This window comes from Lethenteron reissneri, chromosome 48 (genome assembly GCF_015708825.2).
Source record: "Lethenteron reissneri isolate LAM-NWPU_2019-01 chromosome 48, ASM1570882v1, whole genome shotgun sequence".
NCBI lineage: Eukaryota > Metazoa > Chordata > Hyperoartia > Petromyzontiformes > Petromyzontidae > Lethenteron > Lethenteron reissneri.
The window spans coordinates 9,829,280-9,848,031 of record NC_083826.1 but is presented as its reverse complement, the minus strand read 5'-3'; the positions used below and the strand labels follow the sequence as shown (position 1 = coordinate 9,848,031).

The 18,752-nt window shown below is 49.1% G+C and overlaps 1 protein-coding gene across 2 annotated transcripts in view; it reads right to left on the bottom strand.

The window, feature by feature from the left end:
• Window positions 1-9,262, bottom strand: part of NUP214 (nucleoporin 214) — a 50,857-nt gene extending 41,595 nt beyond the window's left edge. Inside the window, exons 1-5 of one of the 2 annotated variants that reach the window (XM_061571740.1) lie at window positions 9,121-9,262; window positions 6,151-6,346; window positions 3,012-3,160; window positions 1,629-1,839; window positions 419-489 (exon numbers count right to left, since the gene is read on the bottom strand). In XM_061571740.1, coding sequence (XP_061427724.1) covers window positions 419-489; window positions 1,629-1,839; window positions 3,012-3,160; window positions 6,151-6,346; window positions 9,121-9,159 — 666 coding nt within the window. In that variant the 5' untranslated portion in view covers window positions 9,160-9,262. The remainder of the gene's footprint in view (window positions 1-418; window positions 490-1,628; window positions 1,840-3,011; window positions 3,161-6,150; window positions 6,347-9,120) is intronic. The other variant, XM_061571741.1, reaches the window with a different exon arrangement.
• Window positions 9,263-18,752: the final 9,490 nt, after the last annotated feature.

Below are 18,752 nucleotides of genomic sequence, written 5' to 3'. Positions count from 1 at the left end.
TTTAAAATACCATGTTCCACTCATGTGAATATATGGTCATCATGTCCAGGTTGCCCGGACAGTGTTGGGGCAAGTGCTGTTAGCGAGCACCATTTAAGGCCAACACGACACACGAGAGGGGGGTGGGTGGCCAGCAACACACACGGCCTGCCTTTGTTTCCCGAGTGGCCGTGTTTACACACCGCTCCAGTTACTCATTTAAGGTAGAGGCCACCTAGAGGAGGCCCAGGACCTGCTCAGATATTCGTCACCGATGTTGTTGTGAGCGGACTAACTCAGATTACCGGGTTCATAGCAGTGCGCTAACCACTGCGTGCAAAAACATATGCCCACACTCCGACAAAGACAAATGTACACGCATTTCCACACACAATAATAACACATCCTCAGAGTACAACACAAACACAGACGCACTTACCTGTGTGTACTGAGCCATGGTTCCATTTATTTTCCCGCACACCAACTGCTTTCCCTTTGGACTCCAGCAAACTGCACAAACGGGTACAAACAGCATACCTCAATTAGATACTTCATGAAGAAGCTTACTGGAGATGCAAACGTGTATGTGTGCGAGTGCACAAATAGGGGAACACAGGTGGTGCATCTGCCAGTCATCTCAGTCTGTCAACCCACGGCACCCGAGTCCTCCAGCCAGTGAGTCCTTCGACACTTCACGCGGCCGCAAAGGGCACCTAGCCTGGCACAAGCGCCGTAGTGACGTCATCGCCACTTAGTGGCGAATGGCGGCTATAATTGTTGTTGCGTGATTCGGGGAGCGCAAGCGTAGTGGTTAGCGCACTGAACTATGAACCTGGCGACCCGAGTTAGATTCCCGCTCATGACCAATAACAGTAGTGAATGTGAACCATGTCTGGGTCTACCTTAGGTCGACTCTGCTTTAAATGACCACCTCGTGGCATGTGCAGACATCAGCACTGGGGAGACAAAGGCGGCCGGGAGTGATGCGGCACACCCTCGTGTGCCGCACCTGCCTTCAAAGGCGCTCGCCAACAGGACTTGCCCTGACAGTCTGTTCAAGGCCAGACAGGGGATCTTTGTCCTTTGTCTTTGTGTGTGCGATTTTGTGTGTCTACGCTCTCGATCCCTCAACATTATTGCAGCAACCAGTCTGTCTCTCCACGTACAACCAGACGTAAAACTACCGGCAAAAACCTTCACCTCAAGTGTTTTCCGGTGAGCACAGATACAGTAAGAAATTGTATAAGACACATGAGGATGAGCTCTGTAGACTTCCCACATTGTGGCAGTAATGTTTATTTAACCTGGAGAGATGATTACGATGGATTAAGCTGACCTCAAACGAGGAAATGAAAATAATATGTGAGAACAAGACCGTGTCTTGTGCATTCATGTAATTTGAGTTGTAAGGAAACTCGTCCAATTACAGCGGCACTGTGGTCACAGCATGAGACTCAGAGTTGGATGAATGCAGTTCGATTCCTGGCCCGGGTTTTTACTCAACCCATCATCGTCATCGTCATCCCCAATGTGTGCTTGTTAAAATTCGTCGATAGTTGTCATCCTTTAGGAAGCCAGGCGCCTGCTCTTGCGTGGCGTCGGGTCAGTGGCAGCGAGGACTCATGGGAAGCGCGAGGGCGGGGTCGTACTGGCGGTGACGCTGGCGCTTGGCGGCAGGGACGCGGAGATGCAGGGCGGCCCCGACACGTCCAGCACGTGCGCCCCGCCGTCCGACAGGCACACGGCCGCCACAGACGGCGCGGCCGGGTTCCACTTCATGTCGAGGGCGCACGTGTCGGCAGCGCCCGGCAGGTGCAGCACGGAGAAGGGGGCGGCACGACCCTGCACGGCACCGTCAACCTGTTACAACATCGTCACACGGCGTTATGCGGCAACGGCCTGACGGCGCAATCGCCGTAAACGCTGCCAGCGTGACACACGGCACGAAGAGAGGGGTTCGTGCGCTCCTAAGCGTGACGCCCGGCGGTACCAATAACACCCTGTTACGGCACAGGTGTGCATCCACAGCCCTGTTGTCCATCCACTGCTGGATGAGGGCCTCCCCGTGCCATGTGGGTCGTGGAGGTTATTTGACCCAACTTCACCTCATTGGTCACTGTGGGTTAGTGAGGGTAGGGAGCACAGGTCTAATAGCCTGCTTATTTATTGTGTTATTTTTATCTCTACGACACTAATAATGTATGATATAGTTTTGTGTCGAACTAGGACTCATCTCTGAAGAGAGAGGGTAATTGCCTACGAGCATCTGCTTATTCATTTGAACATTTATATTCTTCACAACAAAGCTCGTAATTATTTTGTGTCATGCAACAAGTCGGTATTGCTTTGCATGCTGTTAAATTTTGGAGCTTTAGAATTGTGATTTTAATTTATATTACATTCCATTCCTAAGTGTTCCCAAAGAAAATACATTCTAAGCATGACTGCATGGCTGGGTGGCTGTGTGGCTGATACTGAGTGATGATGCTTGAGAGACTAAGTGGCTATTAAGTTGTGCATTTGAGATAATTGGTGACTGGGATGCTGGGTGAGTGTATGGCAAGGTGAGTGAGAGATGTCGTGGCTGGGTGAGTGTATGGCAAGGTGAGTGAGAGATGGAGCGGCTGGGTGAGTGTATGGCAAGGTGAGTGAGAGATGGAGTGGCTGGGTGAGTGAGAGACAGGGTGGCTATACGTATGAGAGACTGGGTGAGTGTATGACTGGATGAGTGAGACTGAGTGGTTGGGAGAGTGACAGACTAGGTGACTGTTTGAGAGACTGGGTGAGTATATGGCTGTTTGTTTGAGAGACTGGGTGAGTGTACTGTCGTACATTTGAGAGACTGGGTGAGTGTATGGCTGTATGTTTGAGAGACTCGGAGAGTGTACGGCTGTATGTTTGAGAGACTGGGTGAGTGTACGGCTATATGTTTGGGAGCAATGGGTGCGCGAGACAATGGATGGCTGCACGTCAGCCGAGCCGGGTGCAGAAGCCATCGGGCGAGACAGCCGGATGTTGAGGTAATCGCTCACCTTCTTGGCGAGTGCACGGACGTCGTAGAAGTGTACGGCGGTGCCGGGCGCGTGGCGTAGGCACAGCGCGAGCGTGAGCTCGTCCGACGACAGCGACATCTGGTGCGGTTGCTGGGGCAAGAGCAGCTCCACGTGCTCCACGTCCTCCACTGGAGGAGGGGAAGGGGGGGGGGTACACACGGCGCTCGTGAACGCCAAGCAAAAAAACCAGCAGCCCTTCAAGCAAGACGACTCAACGGCAGAGGTTTGCGAGGTAAAATCATCGTTGGGGCTTGTATTTACTGTATGTAAGTATGTAAAACTTGTTTCGCACCGTACGTAGCTAGCCATGCTAGTCGGATGTGTGGGGGAGGAGGGGGGTAACAAACTAAACACAAAAAGCAGTTGCCTCAGCCCATTATCCCTCTGGGGTCGATAAAGTGAGTACCACATTTTCACATGTAGGCTTTCGTGACCCATATTAGCCATGAGGAAACAGTGTTTTGGGTTAGGTCGAGTAAATGTGAATGTGTCCTACACCCACCTCCACAGACAATTAGTCAAGTTTGTCATGTGAACGGAACGTGCCAATGTATTACTACTGCAGCACACCGGTGTGTTGGAGAACCCACATCATTTACAACGAAGTACGGCGATTGCTGCTTTTAGTGTTTAGTTTGTGGTCCTTCCCCCGCACCTCCGATTGGCATGGTTGGCTACGTACGGTGCTAAAGAAATTCATCCTACACACATATATTACAACTAACACCATCTGGCGTTTTTTCCAAGAGCGTGTAAAGATGTGTTCCTGTTTTTCCGTCTTAAATCGGGGAAGGTGATATCATCACTGCGCGCCTACAAGTGAGAAGGAACCAGGGGGGTTTATTTGTTCATATAAATAATAAAAAATTATGTTGATATAAAATTATACATGTAACCTGTTAGATTAGTCGGTTCATCAACTGAGATTATTAGTTATATATGAAATAGTTGATAGTGGTGCATTAACGTACGTTTGTGTTCTATGCAGAAACTGTGGTGTGCGTGTTGATCTGGTTTTGTGTTGTGCAGAGCACGTGGTGTATGCACAATGTGCCGAGCGTGTGTAGTATGCGTGGCGTGTGTAATAATGTTGGTGTGCATGGCACGTGGTCTAGTGTGTCTGGATATAAAGTAAGGGTGTTGTGTGACTGGTACATGGTGTGCGTTGTGTGTAAGATACGCAAGGATCAGTAGTGTTGCATTACAGCTGTATCGATTTCAACTCAAGTACATTAACTGATGTATTGCAGTTATTACTAAATTATACGTTTCCAAGCAGCACTAAGCCTATAGCTATCAGAACACAATTTCAATAGATGCTCTCCAACACACCTGTGTACTGCAGTAATAATAAATTGGCACATTCTGTTCATGTAACAAACCTTAATCAGAACACAATTTCAATAGATGCTCTCCAACACACCTGTGTACTGCAGTAATAATAAATTGGCACATTCTGTTCATGTATCAAACCTTAATCAGAACACAATTTCAATAGATGCTCTCCAACACACCTGTGTACTGCAGTAATAATAAATTGGCACATTCTGTTCATGTAACAAACCTTAATCAGAACACAATTTCAATAGATGCTCTCCAACACACCTGTGTACTGCAGTAATAATAAATTGGCACATTCTGTTCATGTAACAAACCTTAATCAGAACACAATTTCAATAGATGCTCTCCAACACACCTGTGTACTGCAGTAATAATAAATTGGCACATTCTGTTCATGTAACAAACCTTAATCAGAACACAATTTCAATAGATGCTCTCCAACACACCTGTGTACTGCAGTAATAATAAATTGGCACATTCTGTTCATGTAACAAACCTTAATCAGAACACAATTTCAATAGATGCTCTCCAACACACCTGTGTACTGCAGTAATAATAAATTGGCACATTCTGTTCATGTAACAAACCTTAATCAGAACACAATTTCAATAGATGCTCTCCAACACACCTGTGTACTGCAGTAATAATAAATTGGCACATTCTGTTCATGTAACAAACCTTAATCAGAACACAATTTCAATAGATGCTCTCCAACACACCTGTGTACTGCAGTAATAATAAATTGGCACATTCTGTTCATGTAACAAACCTTAATCAGAACACAATTTCAATAGATGCTCTCCAACACACCTGTGTACTGCAGTAATAATAAATTGGCACATTCTGTTCATGTAACAAACCTTACTAATTTCCTGTGTCGGGTGGAAGTGGGTGTATGACACATTTACATTCACGTGGTCAAACCAAAAACACGTTACTACCAACAAGCACCACTTTGTGGCCAAGTCAGCAGTGGTTGTCCTATGAAGAGAGTCACCCTCACCATCAGAATGTCGAATTTCTATCGCTGGCTCTACAGGGCTGTACACAGGAGATGAGCACTGCCTCAATACTCATTTGAGCAGGAAATTACCGTTTGTAGAGACACATCGAGGCTGCGAGTCCCAGCCTACACAACACGAGCTTAAATCCTTGTTGATGGGAAAACCAACTTACGGTCATGCACACTATCACAGCACAATCAGGATGTCACTGACATCACTACCTTGAGTTGTAATGCAATGTCAACGGAGTGAGGTCTTTAAACGACACGCCTGACAAATATGTCCCGAGTATTTGTCCTCGTCAGCGGAGCTTCACGATTTTGTGGGACAGCCTGGGGGACACGGCATCAGTGCATCAGCGCGTACCCACAGGGCAATGGCTCATGACAACGCGATGGGTCACGCCAGAATTTATCATAACCTGTGAAAAAGTTAATGCGTAATCATCAGTGTGAGCTTTTCCCACAATTGCGATGGGCTTGAGTGGGCCTAAGAAAGAACCCATCAATTCGGGGTGGGCAGGGAGATGGGGTGGAAGTAAGGAGATGTTTACAGCTCAATCGGGATGTTCTCCGCAATGGGAGGGTTGCACTGCTGAGAGATCCGAATGGATTCTCATGATGAACGATTGCCTCCTGAACAGCTAATTGGTGACAATGACAGCTTCACGGAAGACTTGCGTGACATCGACATCATCCCAAAATAACACCTGTTAAGGAAGCAACGATTCACAATCGGGATAATGATGGGGGAGAAAAATAATTCCTCCTCACCCACGGTGTCCATGTCCCCGCCCAGCGTGTTGGCCGCCACGAGGCTGCGCGTCTCGTAGATTCGCAGGCCCGAGGGGACGCCCACGAACAGCAGGCCGTAGCGACTGGACACGGCCAGGAGGCTCACGCGATCGCAGGGCAGCAGTCCCGGTGGCACAAACGCACGCACGCGCTTCATCTGCCGGAACTGGAACTCCTGGGGGTGAACGCCGAGAGAGGGGGGGGGGGCGGTGACAAACGCAGCTTCACAGAAGATTTGCGTTACATTCAGTTTCATCTATTAGGTATAGCCCTGTGAGCCATGCGGCTCTTGACTCGGGTGCAACCGCAACAAACAAAAACATGGACACATAATAATCACAAGACCCGTAAAGGAGGCAACGATTCACCCACTTCGTGATTTGATGGACCGTGATTATCCAGTCATGATCTGATTCTTGATTACACTTGTGTGTGCAGAATGCAGTGGTTAGACAGACATACTCACCCCCTGCTCACACTCACTTCAGCCTCACCACACTCACCCCCTACTCACCCTCAAACTGCATGACAGCTCACACTCATACACCAGCACTATACACCACACAATACACCACATGCTACACTATACAACTAAATTATATCAGACTACAATATTTACCATACACTACTTTACACGATAATGTACACCACAATGAACAATCTATATCCTAATGTACATTAGTAGTTTACATTACTCCACATTAAATAAAACGCACACACATAAACATGCACACACAAATACAGACAAACAGACATATAAATACACAAACACCTATGTTCGTTAATTAATACCCTAACAGAGGCTCAGAAAACGCTCGCAAAACCATGCCAGGCACACTGAGACCACATGAAATGTCGAAGGCCCGCTGGCTGGAGGTCACACAAGAGACCCAGGTGCCATGAGCCGACTGGCAGATGCACCAACTGTGCTCCCCACTGTGCCAACTACCCTGCGTTTTATACGCCCGGCGTTCCACTCGTTGTTGTGAGCGTCACTTCTCTGCCCTCCGTTGTTGTGGGAGGGCGATTGTCTCCAACTTTCCAGCAGCGTCCTTCACAAATCTCATCCACAGAGACTGAATCTGACAACGCTGGTAGCAATCTTCGGCAAGTCCACTCAGCTCCACATCGTCCTGCACCAGATCAGTCCATCTCTTCTCCAGCCCGTGCCGCGCAAGTTTATCCCCCTCTATCCGACCAAACAGAAGCTGCTTGAGTATGCAGTGGTTGGGCATGCGGGCTACGTGACCCAGCCAACGCAGCCTTGCGTGTCGGAGGAACTCACCAATGGGAATATGTCCAGATCTGTCATGAATCTGTGATCTCACAAAATCTAGCCTGGTGAAACCTCAGGATGGATCGTAGGCAGGATGTTCCTTTAGATGGCTCTACGTGTCACAAGCATTGAACAGGGAGGGCATAAGGGTGGCCGAGAAGACTCGGATTTGTGTGTTAAGTGACAGACCAGGTAGTTTCCACACAGCGTTACGCAGCCGATGAAGACAATTTCGCTCCACTGATTCGGAGTTGAAACCTCGGGTGCCAAACCGGAGCCGGTCATAAGCACAATCGCTCAGGTGCAGAAACTTCTCCACTCTCTCCACGACTGCCCCCAACATCACTCGTGGGGGAGTTTGAGGTGGTGAGCATTTGATGACATCAAATAAAGCCAAGGCAAATGCTTAGTCTTGGTGGGACTGATGGTAAATAATAATAAAAAAAACAATAACACATTCACTCAAACTATTACAGGGAAAAAAGTGTGTGTGAAGGGAATACAGTACAGTATTAAAACGATGACAATATTAAAGTATTTAGTTTAACACGTAGGCCTTCGCGACCAAGATCATCCATAATACAGGTTTCTTTGGTTTAGAGCGCGTAAATATATAAATGTGCGATAAACCCGCAACCACCCGACACAGTCAACTAGTAAGGGTCGTCACGTAAACAGAACGTGGCCAATTCGTCACCAGTACAGCGCTAGTGTGTAGTGTAGTGTATAGTGTACTATACTAGTACAACACTAGTGTGTAGTTTATAGTGTAGTGTATAGTGTAGTGTATATTTTAGTGTATAGTGTATATTTTAGTGTGTAGTGTATAGTGTAGTGTATAGTGTATATTTTAGTGTGTAGTGTATAGTGTAGTGTATAGTGTAGTGTATAGTATAGTGTAGTAGTGTAGTGTATAATGTAGTGTATAGTGTACTATACTAGTACAGCACTAGTGTGTAGTGTATAGTGTAGTGTATAGTATAGTGTAGTAGTGTATAATGTAGTGTATAGTGTACTATACTAGTACAGCACTAGTGTGTAGTGTATAGTGTAGTGTATAGTGTAGTGTATAGTGTGTATAGTGTACTATACTAGTACAGCACTAGTGTGTAGTGTATAGTGTAGTGTATATTTTAGTGTATATTGTATATTTAGTGTGTAGTGTATAGTATAGTGTAGTAGTGTAGTGTATAGTATAGTGTAGTAGTGTAGTGTATAATGTAGTGTATATTTTAGTGTATAGTGTATATTTTAGTGTATAGTGTGTATAGTGTACTATACTAGTACAGCACACCGGTGTGTTGGGGAGTAAACCCACACAACATTGACAATCCGAGTACGACGTTTCGTCAGCAATTACAACCAGCATCGCCAGGCGGACAGCCGCCAGAAGACTTGCGTGGTGGGCGGGTGGACGCCACGCGTCGACCCCCCCTCCATGCAGCCGAGAGCCTCGCTAACTTCAGGCGGCGGCTCAAGGCGCCACGCACGAGCGAAGCCATCGCTTCTGCGTGCCCAGGGAAGCGTGGACTCGTCCAGCAGTGGAGCGAGAATGACGACGACGACCACGGAGGATGAGTTCGGGCAGCAGCAGCAGCGGCGGCGGCCTGGCTCGGGGTGGGGAGAGAGAAATTGGCGCCAAAGCAAACGGTGGATTCTCTATCGCTCGTTACCTTCATGTCCCTGTCCGGTGCGTAGCTCTCGTCCACCATGGCTGGTTGGCTTCTGAGGGAACCCTGTGGGATGAGGGAGGGAAGGAGGAGGAGGAGAAGAAGGAGGAGGCGGCGTGGTTCCGAGATCAACGGGACGCGGCGTGGACACGCGACGCTGCCGACTCTACCACCTCGCTCCTCACTGGGGGGGGGGGGCGGCATGGAAATTATTTATTATTAATCGGTTATTACGTGTCGTGTGGCGTTCAACTCATGTACAGATACGATATATAAGTATTTATTTAATATATGTGTTTATAAATAGGTGTTTTGATCATTGTGGTGTGTTACAGTTTCGTTTTATAAAACTCCCCCCCCCTGAAGTCGTCTGGTAGTAGGAATGGTCCAAGGCTCCGTCACTCGATTCTCGATTCGAATTCCGTCGATTCTAGAATCGATTTCATTTCATTGCAATCGTCGCTGCAGTTTGGTCGAGTGGCTACGACAAAGTTCGCGTGGGATGTCCGCCTTGAGTCGCCTTGCACCTGTGACAATGACACGTGTTTTACAGCAAAGCTTACGCGAATCCGACGCACAACAATCGATGCTAAATGTACGATTCTAATTTGTTAATCCGATTCTTATCGACGATCGATCCGCATGGATGTCTCCACTGCGACCCTGTCCAGATGGACCCATGGGTCTGCAGCATGCGACTCTTTGTCTGTCCCCATCACCTCCATGTCCTCATCACCTCCATGTCCCCATCACCTCCATGTCCCCATCACCTCCATGTCCTCGTCCCCATCACCTCCATGTCCCCATCACCTCCATGTCCCCATCACCTCCATGCCCTCGTCCCCATCACCTCCATGTCCCCATCACCTCCATGTCCCCATCACCTCCATGTCCCCATCACCTCCATGCCCTCGTCCCCATCACCTCCATGTCCCCATCACCTCCATGTCCCCATCACCTCCATGTCCCCATCACCTCGTCCCCATCACCTCCATGTCCCCATCACCTCCATGCCCTCGGCCCCATCACCTCCATGTCCCCATCACCTCCATGTCCCCATCACCTCGTCCCCATCACCTCCATGTCCCCATCACCTCGTCCCCATCACCTCCATGTCCCCATCACCTCCATGTCCCCATCACCTCCATGCCCTCGGCCCCATCACCTCCATGTCCCCATCACCTCGTCCCCATCACCTCCATGTCCCCATCACCTCCATGCCCTCGGCCCCATCACCTCCATGCCCCCATCACCTCCATGCCCTCGTCCCCATCACCTCCATGTCCCCATCACCTCCATGCCCTCGTCCCCATCACCTCCATGTCCCCATCACCTCCATGCCCTCGTCCCCATCACCTCCATGTCCCCATCACCTCCATGCCCTCGGCCCCATCACCTCCATGTCCCCATCACCTCCATGCCCTCGTCCCCATCACCTCCATGTCCCCATCACCTCGTCCCCATCACCTCCATGTCCCCATCACCTCGTCCCCATCACCTCGTCCCCATCACCTCCATGTCCCCATCACCTCCATGTCCCCATCACCTCCATGCCCTCGGCCCCATCACCTCCATGTCCCCATCACCTCGTCCCCATCACCTCCATGTCCCCATCACCTCCATGCCCTCGGCCCCATCACCTCCATGCCCCCATCACCTCCATGCCCTCGTCCCCATCACCTCCATGTCCCCATCACCTCCATGCCCTCGTCCCCATCACCTCCATGTCCCCATCACCTCCATGCCCTCGTCCCCATCACCTCCATGTCCCCATCACCTCCATGCCCTCGGCCCCATCACCTCCATGTCCCCATCACCTCCATGCCCTCGTCCCCATCACCTCCATGTCCCCATCACCTCCATGCCCTCGGCCCCATCACCTCCATGTCCCCATCACCTCGTCCCCATCACCTCCATGTCCCCATCACCTCCATGCCCTCGGCCCCATCACCTCCATGTCCCCATCACCTCGTCCCCATCACCTCCATGTCCCCATCACCTCCATGTCCCCATTACCTCCATGCCCTCGGGCATCGTCCCCACTGTCGTTGATGTAAAGCATCTTGAGATTTATGAAATGCGCTGTACATGGGGACTTCCTCTACTTACGAACATTCGACTTACGAACTTTGAGAGATACGAACAGACCTGCCCGTATGTCCAGCTGCCTGTTCGGACAGAGAGCCGTCAGTTGAACCGCTGCGCAATAGATGGCGGTGGTGGCATCTACATCTGCAGAACATAAAGAACCAGTGCATCTACAGGAGATTACTGTGTGCAACTTCTACAGCCATTCCCCACACACCATGTTTGGAATTAATGAAGTTGGAGTTACGAACAAATCGACTTACGATCAGACTTATGGGATACATAAATGTGTCGTTAAAACCCGCCACCACCCGACACAGCCAATGGTGTTGCTGTACTAGTGACGAATTGGCCATTCTCTGTTTACGTGACAACCCTTTAACGACGCAGTTATATATTTGCGCGATCTAACCCCAACACCTCTATTATGGATATTGGTCGCGAAAGCCGGCGTGTTAAACAGACCGATGGGATCTAACTCGTGAGCAAGTAGAGGAGTCCCTCTGTACGCTGTAATTATCGATCAACCCTCGCTGCTGCCTCCACAGTGATGGGTTTGCATGGAGTTGTGGATCCAATGTTCATCCACTTTCATGAATTTCATCTCAAGTCTTCAACGTTGCATATAGTTTCGCTGGACAATCAATTTCTTTTTTAAAAATATACGTTGTGATAATATTTTACAACCCGTTGTCGATCTACTGCTGGATGAACCCCCCACCCACGATATGTGAGCTGTGGGGGTTGTTTGACAATTCTACCCCACGTTGGTTTTTGCAGATTGGTAAAGGCTGGAGGGGGACTCGGTCAGTACTGGTTCAGGTATCTTTACGCATCTACCCGTACTACCACTATTTTTTTTATTTTACCAGGTAATGCCCACTAAGCTATGCAGCTCTTGTTCAAAAGCGACCTGGCCACAAATTACAGCTCAAAGAAGTTGGCTTATCACGTGGAAATGTATAGCAGCCAGCTACTCTAAACGCGTGATGTTGATTCTAAATGTGGAGAGAAAGCCGGTGGACCCGGAGAAAAATCCACACGACCACGGGGAGAGAGACACGCAGACTCCGAATATACAGCAGCAGGCGTCAATGTTGGGATCGAACCCACGACCTCCTGTATACCAGGCGAGGTAGTTAACATCTCGCCACCGTGGCACTGGCGTTAGTCACAGCCCTGAACCCGGGTAAGTTGGTGCAGTTTGCTAACCACCAAGTATGGTGACAATTCAGAATGATGCATTCTCAATGGAGTAGTGTGCTTCTACGTGTCACCAGTAGGTGTCAGTGTATGTACATAATTATTGTTCTTTATTCTAGATTTGAAGCTTTCGTGACTGCAATGATTCATATTCTTAGGTTTTTTCGGTAAAATCACGTAGGTAAAACATCAAAATTAATTTTTTTTTTTAATTTTGATGTTTTACCTACGTGACTTTACCGAAAAAAACCTTAGAATAATTATTGTTCTCTCGAAAATAATACCTCTCATTTGGCATACAAACAATACGATTACTGTTCATAACATCACCAACAAGAGTAATAATTGATAAACAACACTAACAACAATGTGACATTGCAATGATGAACAACGATGTCCATGTTAATGTATTCATTCACACCGCGTATATGAATGTTAGCAACAGCTGTACAACTGTTTTACAACTTCCTGTACAATTGAAGCCACAATATAACCACAACTGCAACCACATTGTAACCACAACTATAACGGCCGCATTATAACCACAACATCCGCAATATAACCACAGTCGTATCCACAACTGCATTCAGCCACAACAATCATGGTTGGCTACGTACGGTGCGAAAGAAGTTCACCATACATACACGCTTAACCACAACATAACCACTACCAGATATTCAACACATCCAGAATATAGCCACAAGTTAACCACAATAGCCGCATGATAAATACAACCACATAATCATAGCGTCACCAATAGTGATGCACAAACAATCATTGTTTTACACTTAAGTGTTTGATTAACGTAGTGTATTGCAGATCCACAGACTAAACAAAGGACATTCCTGTGGAGGGAGCTGGTAGAAACGTTGGGTTGCTCGGTCAATGGCCAGGGTCAACGGTGGCGTGGTGTATTCCGCAAATATGCCCGACTGTAAGGGCGGGCACAAGCCGGCGTGAGTAGGTTAAACGTTGAGTTTTATAAGGGCACCACGGAGTGACCAGTCCCTCCCCACCCAGCCCCACCCCTCCCACCCCCCACCCAGCCCCACCCTCCCCACCCAGCCCCTCCCCACCCTCCCCTCCCAGCCTCTCCCCACCCAGCCCCTCCCCACCCAGCCCCACCCTGCACGACGGACGGACACAATAATCCCCTGTGGGCTGGTAAAACCAGTGGGTTCCTACCAGTATAATGTGAATTTAACAGGGGTGTGTTGACCATTCGTTGTGGTGCAGTGAAAACTGGGCACCACCTCGCGTGGCCAAGGGTACACTGAAGGAACTTCATGATGAAGGGCTGTGGTGTCAACTTGCGGTGGCCCTTCCATGACACATGGTGGGGCACTATTTGGAGATAGATTCACGTCTGCCAGAGACTAAAGCGAGCACAGACTCGTTCGTAGCCTAGTTATAAACAAATGTACAGGATGGTCCACGTGTCTTGATTCTGATTCTTGTGACCCCCCCCCCCCCCCCCAACGAATTGTCCCCTAACATAGTTTTTTTTCTTTCGCATATTCATTTCTGTTTTAAATCTTACTGAAAAATGTTAAGTTTTAGAGTATTAAATGGGGATCACAAGACATTTGGACCATCCTGTAAATGTTTGTCATTTGCTGCAAGTTTTGAGTGGGCTTTTTAAAACCACCGCCTGCCGATTATGATGGTCGGCTACGTACGGTGCGAAAGAAGTTCAATAAAACATATGTAAAGTGCAGTATCACATGTCTATTTCTGCATTCTCATTGAGTTTCACAATTTACGTGAAGCCAAACGGGGTTCAGTCTCTCTTGCATTGTGGGATTTGCCCAGAATTCCACAACAACCTTCACCACTCTCCACACACACACCCGCTGGTACACACGCCAACTGTGTCCTGCCACCCAAGCCGAGCCATGCTTGCTGGGCTTGCGTGGCGCTGATGATGCTCCCTAAGGATCTCTTAGATGTCGTGTATGCAGTACGTAGAGCAGAGAATGAATTGTGTTGAATGTAGTCAGTCCTCGCTTAACGTCGGCCCGTTTAACGTTATTTCACATAAAGAGTAGCATTTTCCAGGAACGCAATACCAACATTAAGCGATGACCGGCTGTATATAAAACGTGCATCCGTTATTTTGTGTTAAAAGGTAACTAAAATTCTGCATGGTTCTTAGGAGCTCTGTAAAACATTCGCCGGAACTATAAAATACAAATCTAATAGTTTGCAATAATATTTTGAATGGAGTATAAATTACTTCCTTTCCCCGTCATTGTCAATAAAGATATTTACAATCGGAAAAAATATCCCTTGCCTTAAGAGGTCCGCAATGGACTGGGTGGTGAGAGGACACGGTAGGAGCTATCAGAGAAGCTGCACATCTGATTTCCTGAGCTCAAATACGGTTTAAATAAGGTTTAGTATCGTGTTACCAATGATTGCACACACAAACATCACGTTTGCTCTTTGGCATATTCCAGCTCTGAGCTCTAGCACTGTCACTTGTCTTGCCACGTAATGAAAAGTATGTTCTGCAGGGAATCTGTTCGTGAAGGTGTAATGGGTTCGATTGAGGCGCACACTCAACTTGGAGGCAACACTATTTATTAACACATAACACCAACGTGAACACTATACATGAGGTGGTGACCACCGTTCCTAATCTCACTAACACTCGGGGAACACTGCACAGTGTGACCAAGGCAGGTGACGGCTGCCTGGTCACCAACGACGATCGGAGACTTGAGGACTTCTCATGGCGTCTTCATCCCGGAGTAGAACAGCCCAGCTCCCCGTTCACACCCCGCTTATAACCGCTCCGGCGTGACCGGCTCCACCCCAGGCCACGCCCCCCTTCTCGATCCTTCGGGAAGGTCCGGGCCCACAACCACGTGACCCCCAAGCTTCCCCCTGGGGCCACTGCCCCCACTTTATCCGGTCACGTGTCCTGTTGGGTTCACGCGGAGTGCCACGGCCTGACACGACCCGCGTGACACCCGCCTACAGCCCCCGGACCGAGCCGACACGGTAGTGACGTCATATGCCACTACGAAGGTAAGAGCCCTGTTTGAGGAGTGTTTAAAACCGTTGTGTAACGGCGTCGCTCAGAGTGTTCGCGATGTTAATGCTGCTGGCCGAGTCTTTCACATGGCGAGACGCCAAATAGCACGCTTGGACTATACTCCCGTGATGACGATGATGATATGATGATACAGATAAGAGAAAGCATTTGACAGCGTTTAACACGTAGGCTTTCGCGACCAATATCATCCATAATATGTTTTTTGGGGTAGAATTTGAGTACTCAGATTGTAAATGTTGTGGATTTGCTTTCTAACACACCGGTGTGCTCTACTAGTGTAGTGACGTCACTAGATGTCACCATGCTGTGGGTGCAGTACCAGCCCTAGAGGGGCACGGTGTGCGTGGAGTGACATCACTGGATGTCACCATGCTGTAAGTGCAGGGCCGGCCCTAGAGGGCACGGTGTGTGTGTATGATGACCTAAGGGGAAGGTCGTGTAAGGCCAAGACACTCTGGTTGACCCGGGAGGACACGTGACCGGGGGGCCCCCAAGAGGGGGCTAGATGGGTCACGTGATTCAAACCCAGGTTCCTTCTGACGGTTCTGGAAGGGGGACGTGGCCAAGGACGGAGTCGATCACGCCGGAGAGAATACAAGCCGAGTCCCGAGAGGGACCTTGGTTGTCCGTCCCGGGGAAGAAACCCTTCGTCTACGATCTCCGCTCTGCGAGTCTTCCAGCACGTGGCCCCGGGCAGTATGTTGTTGGTTCACGGAACCGGAGTTAATAGTTACTCAGTAACCAGTGTAGTTAGCCAGGGTGGTCACCACCCGAGGTTGTTGTCTTGTTAAAGGGTGAAGTCACACCGTTGTGTTGGAACTAAATAAATGCGCTGCCTCCAAGTCTAACAGTGCGACTCAATTGAACCCACTACACTAGTAACGAATTGGCATGTACTGTTTTCGGGACACACCTTACTAATTGGCTGTGTCGGGTGGTGGTGGTTTTAACGACACATTTATTGTTACGCGATCTAACCCAAAAAACCTTAATTATGGAATTTACAACGTGTTGCTTGAAATACAAAAAAAAACCAAATCCATCAAGCCGGTGCATTAAGGGAGTCTTTTGTGTTTTGCTGGGGCGTTCGACTGCGCACAGATAATTATGTGTACCATGCATGGAAACACAAACGAGTGCACAATAGAAACACATGTTACTCAATTGGGATCGCACGTCGTAACCATCGCCCCTCGTGGAACGACTGCAGATTCTGCGCGCGAGAGAGACAGTGCCTTCGCGATAGCCACACGCTATGAGAAGATAACCCTTAACCCTTTCCCGTTTCGAAACGTCTGCAAGTTGGAGGGTTGGTGTCCCGTTCACCGCTGGATATCTGAACGCGCAAGCGGCTCAGCGTTAATTTGACTTAGAGAGGCGTAGCGCCGTTGCTTTTTAAAGACATTGCACTCACCGCAGATAACTGCAGCGACACGGCCGCACTCTACGATAGCCGGCGCCAACATGGGCCACACGCCCTCCCGCGTGGCCTTGTGGGAAGCCTCAGTACCGTTACAAGTTACTTTATTTTTAGTTTATATTCTGCGTACGTCATCAGAAAAACTAATGACGTAGTAGGAATGGGAAAGGGTTAAACACTGAGCTGGCGCATTTTCATTGTTTCATTTGCGCGTCCTCTCCATCTTGCGCTATCAATATCCAGCCTCGGCTGCGCCCCCCAACGAGGCAGCCTCGAGCGTGGGGGACGAGTTCAACGTCACGAGGCCGAGGAGCCAATGGGGCCCATGCACGAGGGGTCCATGTGAAGTAACTGAGGGGGCCTCTTCTTGTTATTTTAATTGTACGACCCCTGATCATTGAAGTCCAGTTTACCACGCAAGTCCAGTTTACTATGAAGTCCAGTTTTCTATAAAGTCCAGTTTACCATGGGCAAGGGTCTGCAACCTGCAGCTGCGGAGCTGCATGTGGCTCACTGCGGATTGCGGACTGCTTAGTTTCGTTATTTAAGGACCGCCTGGTGGTCACCACACGCATTGCGGCTCTTAAAATATTGCCTTTTCTATGTATATGCAGTGGGTTCCCACGGAGATGGAGACGTAGCTTAGAGGCAACACAGTTTATTGAAATATCTTAACACAAGGCCCCTTTTACTCCCGCTACCTGGGGAGGTATGGCCTCCGGGCTGACGTGCCCTATCACTGGGCTACGGGCTCTGAGTCCTCTGGCTAAGGGTGGCCTAGGGGAGGCTCGCTGACCCGACCCAGCCGGGCCAGTGGTCCCGACCACTGGTCCACGCTCGGCCCCGGCCCTTAAAAGGACGTCAGGCCCCAGGGGTCGCAGGGTCCTAGCCCAGCTGGTCTTCAGTCTTCGTCTTCAGAGCACCGCCTCGAGCCGTCCTGAGGTCCGTCTTTTATACCCACCTCGGAGACTCTCCGCCCCCGGTACCGCCCCCTTTCTGGAACCTTCCAGGTGGCTCTGGAATAATCCCCCAACCCCTCACCTGGGGTCGGGGACTCGGCCTCTCAACGTCCCGGCTCTCTTTCTGTCTCAGGGTGGCACCCCCTACTGGCCTGTGCCCGCAACTACTACAGGTGAGTTCTGCATAGGGCGGCATGTGCTGTGTATTGCCGACGCTACAGAAATACCAAATTCGAAAAAGAAAATGTCTCTTCTTGTTAATGTCGTTGCCGACCGCTGGTCTCGAGGCCGGCTCATTGCGTCGGATTTCTGATCAGCTCTGAAACGAAATGCGATCGCGTGGCTGTTTTAAGATGCTAGAACTCTCTCACTTCTCTCAACACATATATGTGTGAGGCGGTGAGTGAGAAGGCGTACAAATACTCGTGCCCGGCTGCATTGTCAGAATCGGTATATTTATCCCGCAGGAGGAATCCGATGAGCTATAAAGCTATTTTTTCACAGATGTCTAGTCGGGGTACGGGGTAAGAAAGTTACAGCAACAAACAGTACAACAACACGATAGGAGTGAAAAGTACAAGACAGCTAAACAAATTACCCAGACACAAATTAAACTAAACCATCCCCATCCTACCAGGCAAAGCCCACTGAGGTATTCACTTGTTTTTCAGCAGCGACCTGGCCACAGATGATAGCTTCAACAAAGTGGCCCATCATTTTGACATTTGTCGCACCAAAATAATCTAAATGCACGGTTCTAACGACAATGCATTTCGGTTGATGTTACTGCTGCTGTTGCTACTGCTGCTGCTCCTATGGCTACTGCTGATACTACTGCTACTACTACTGCTGCTGTTGCTACTACTACTGTTGCTGCTGCTACTACTGATATTACTGCTGATGC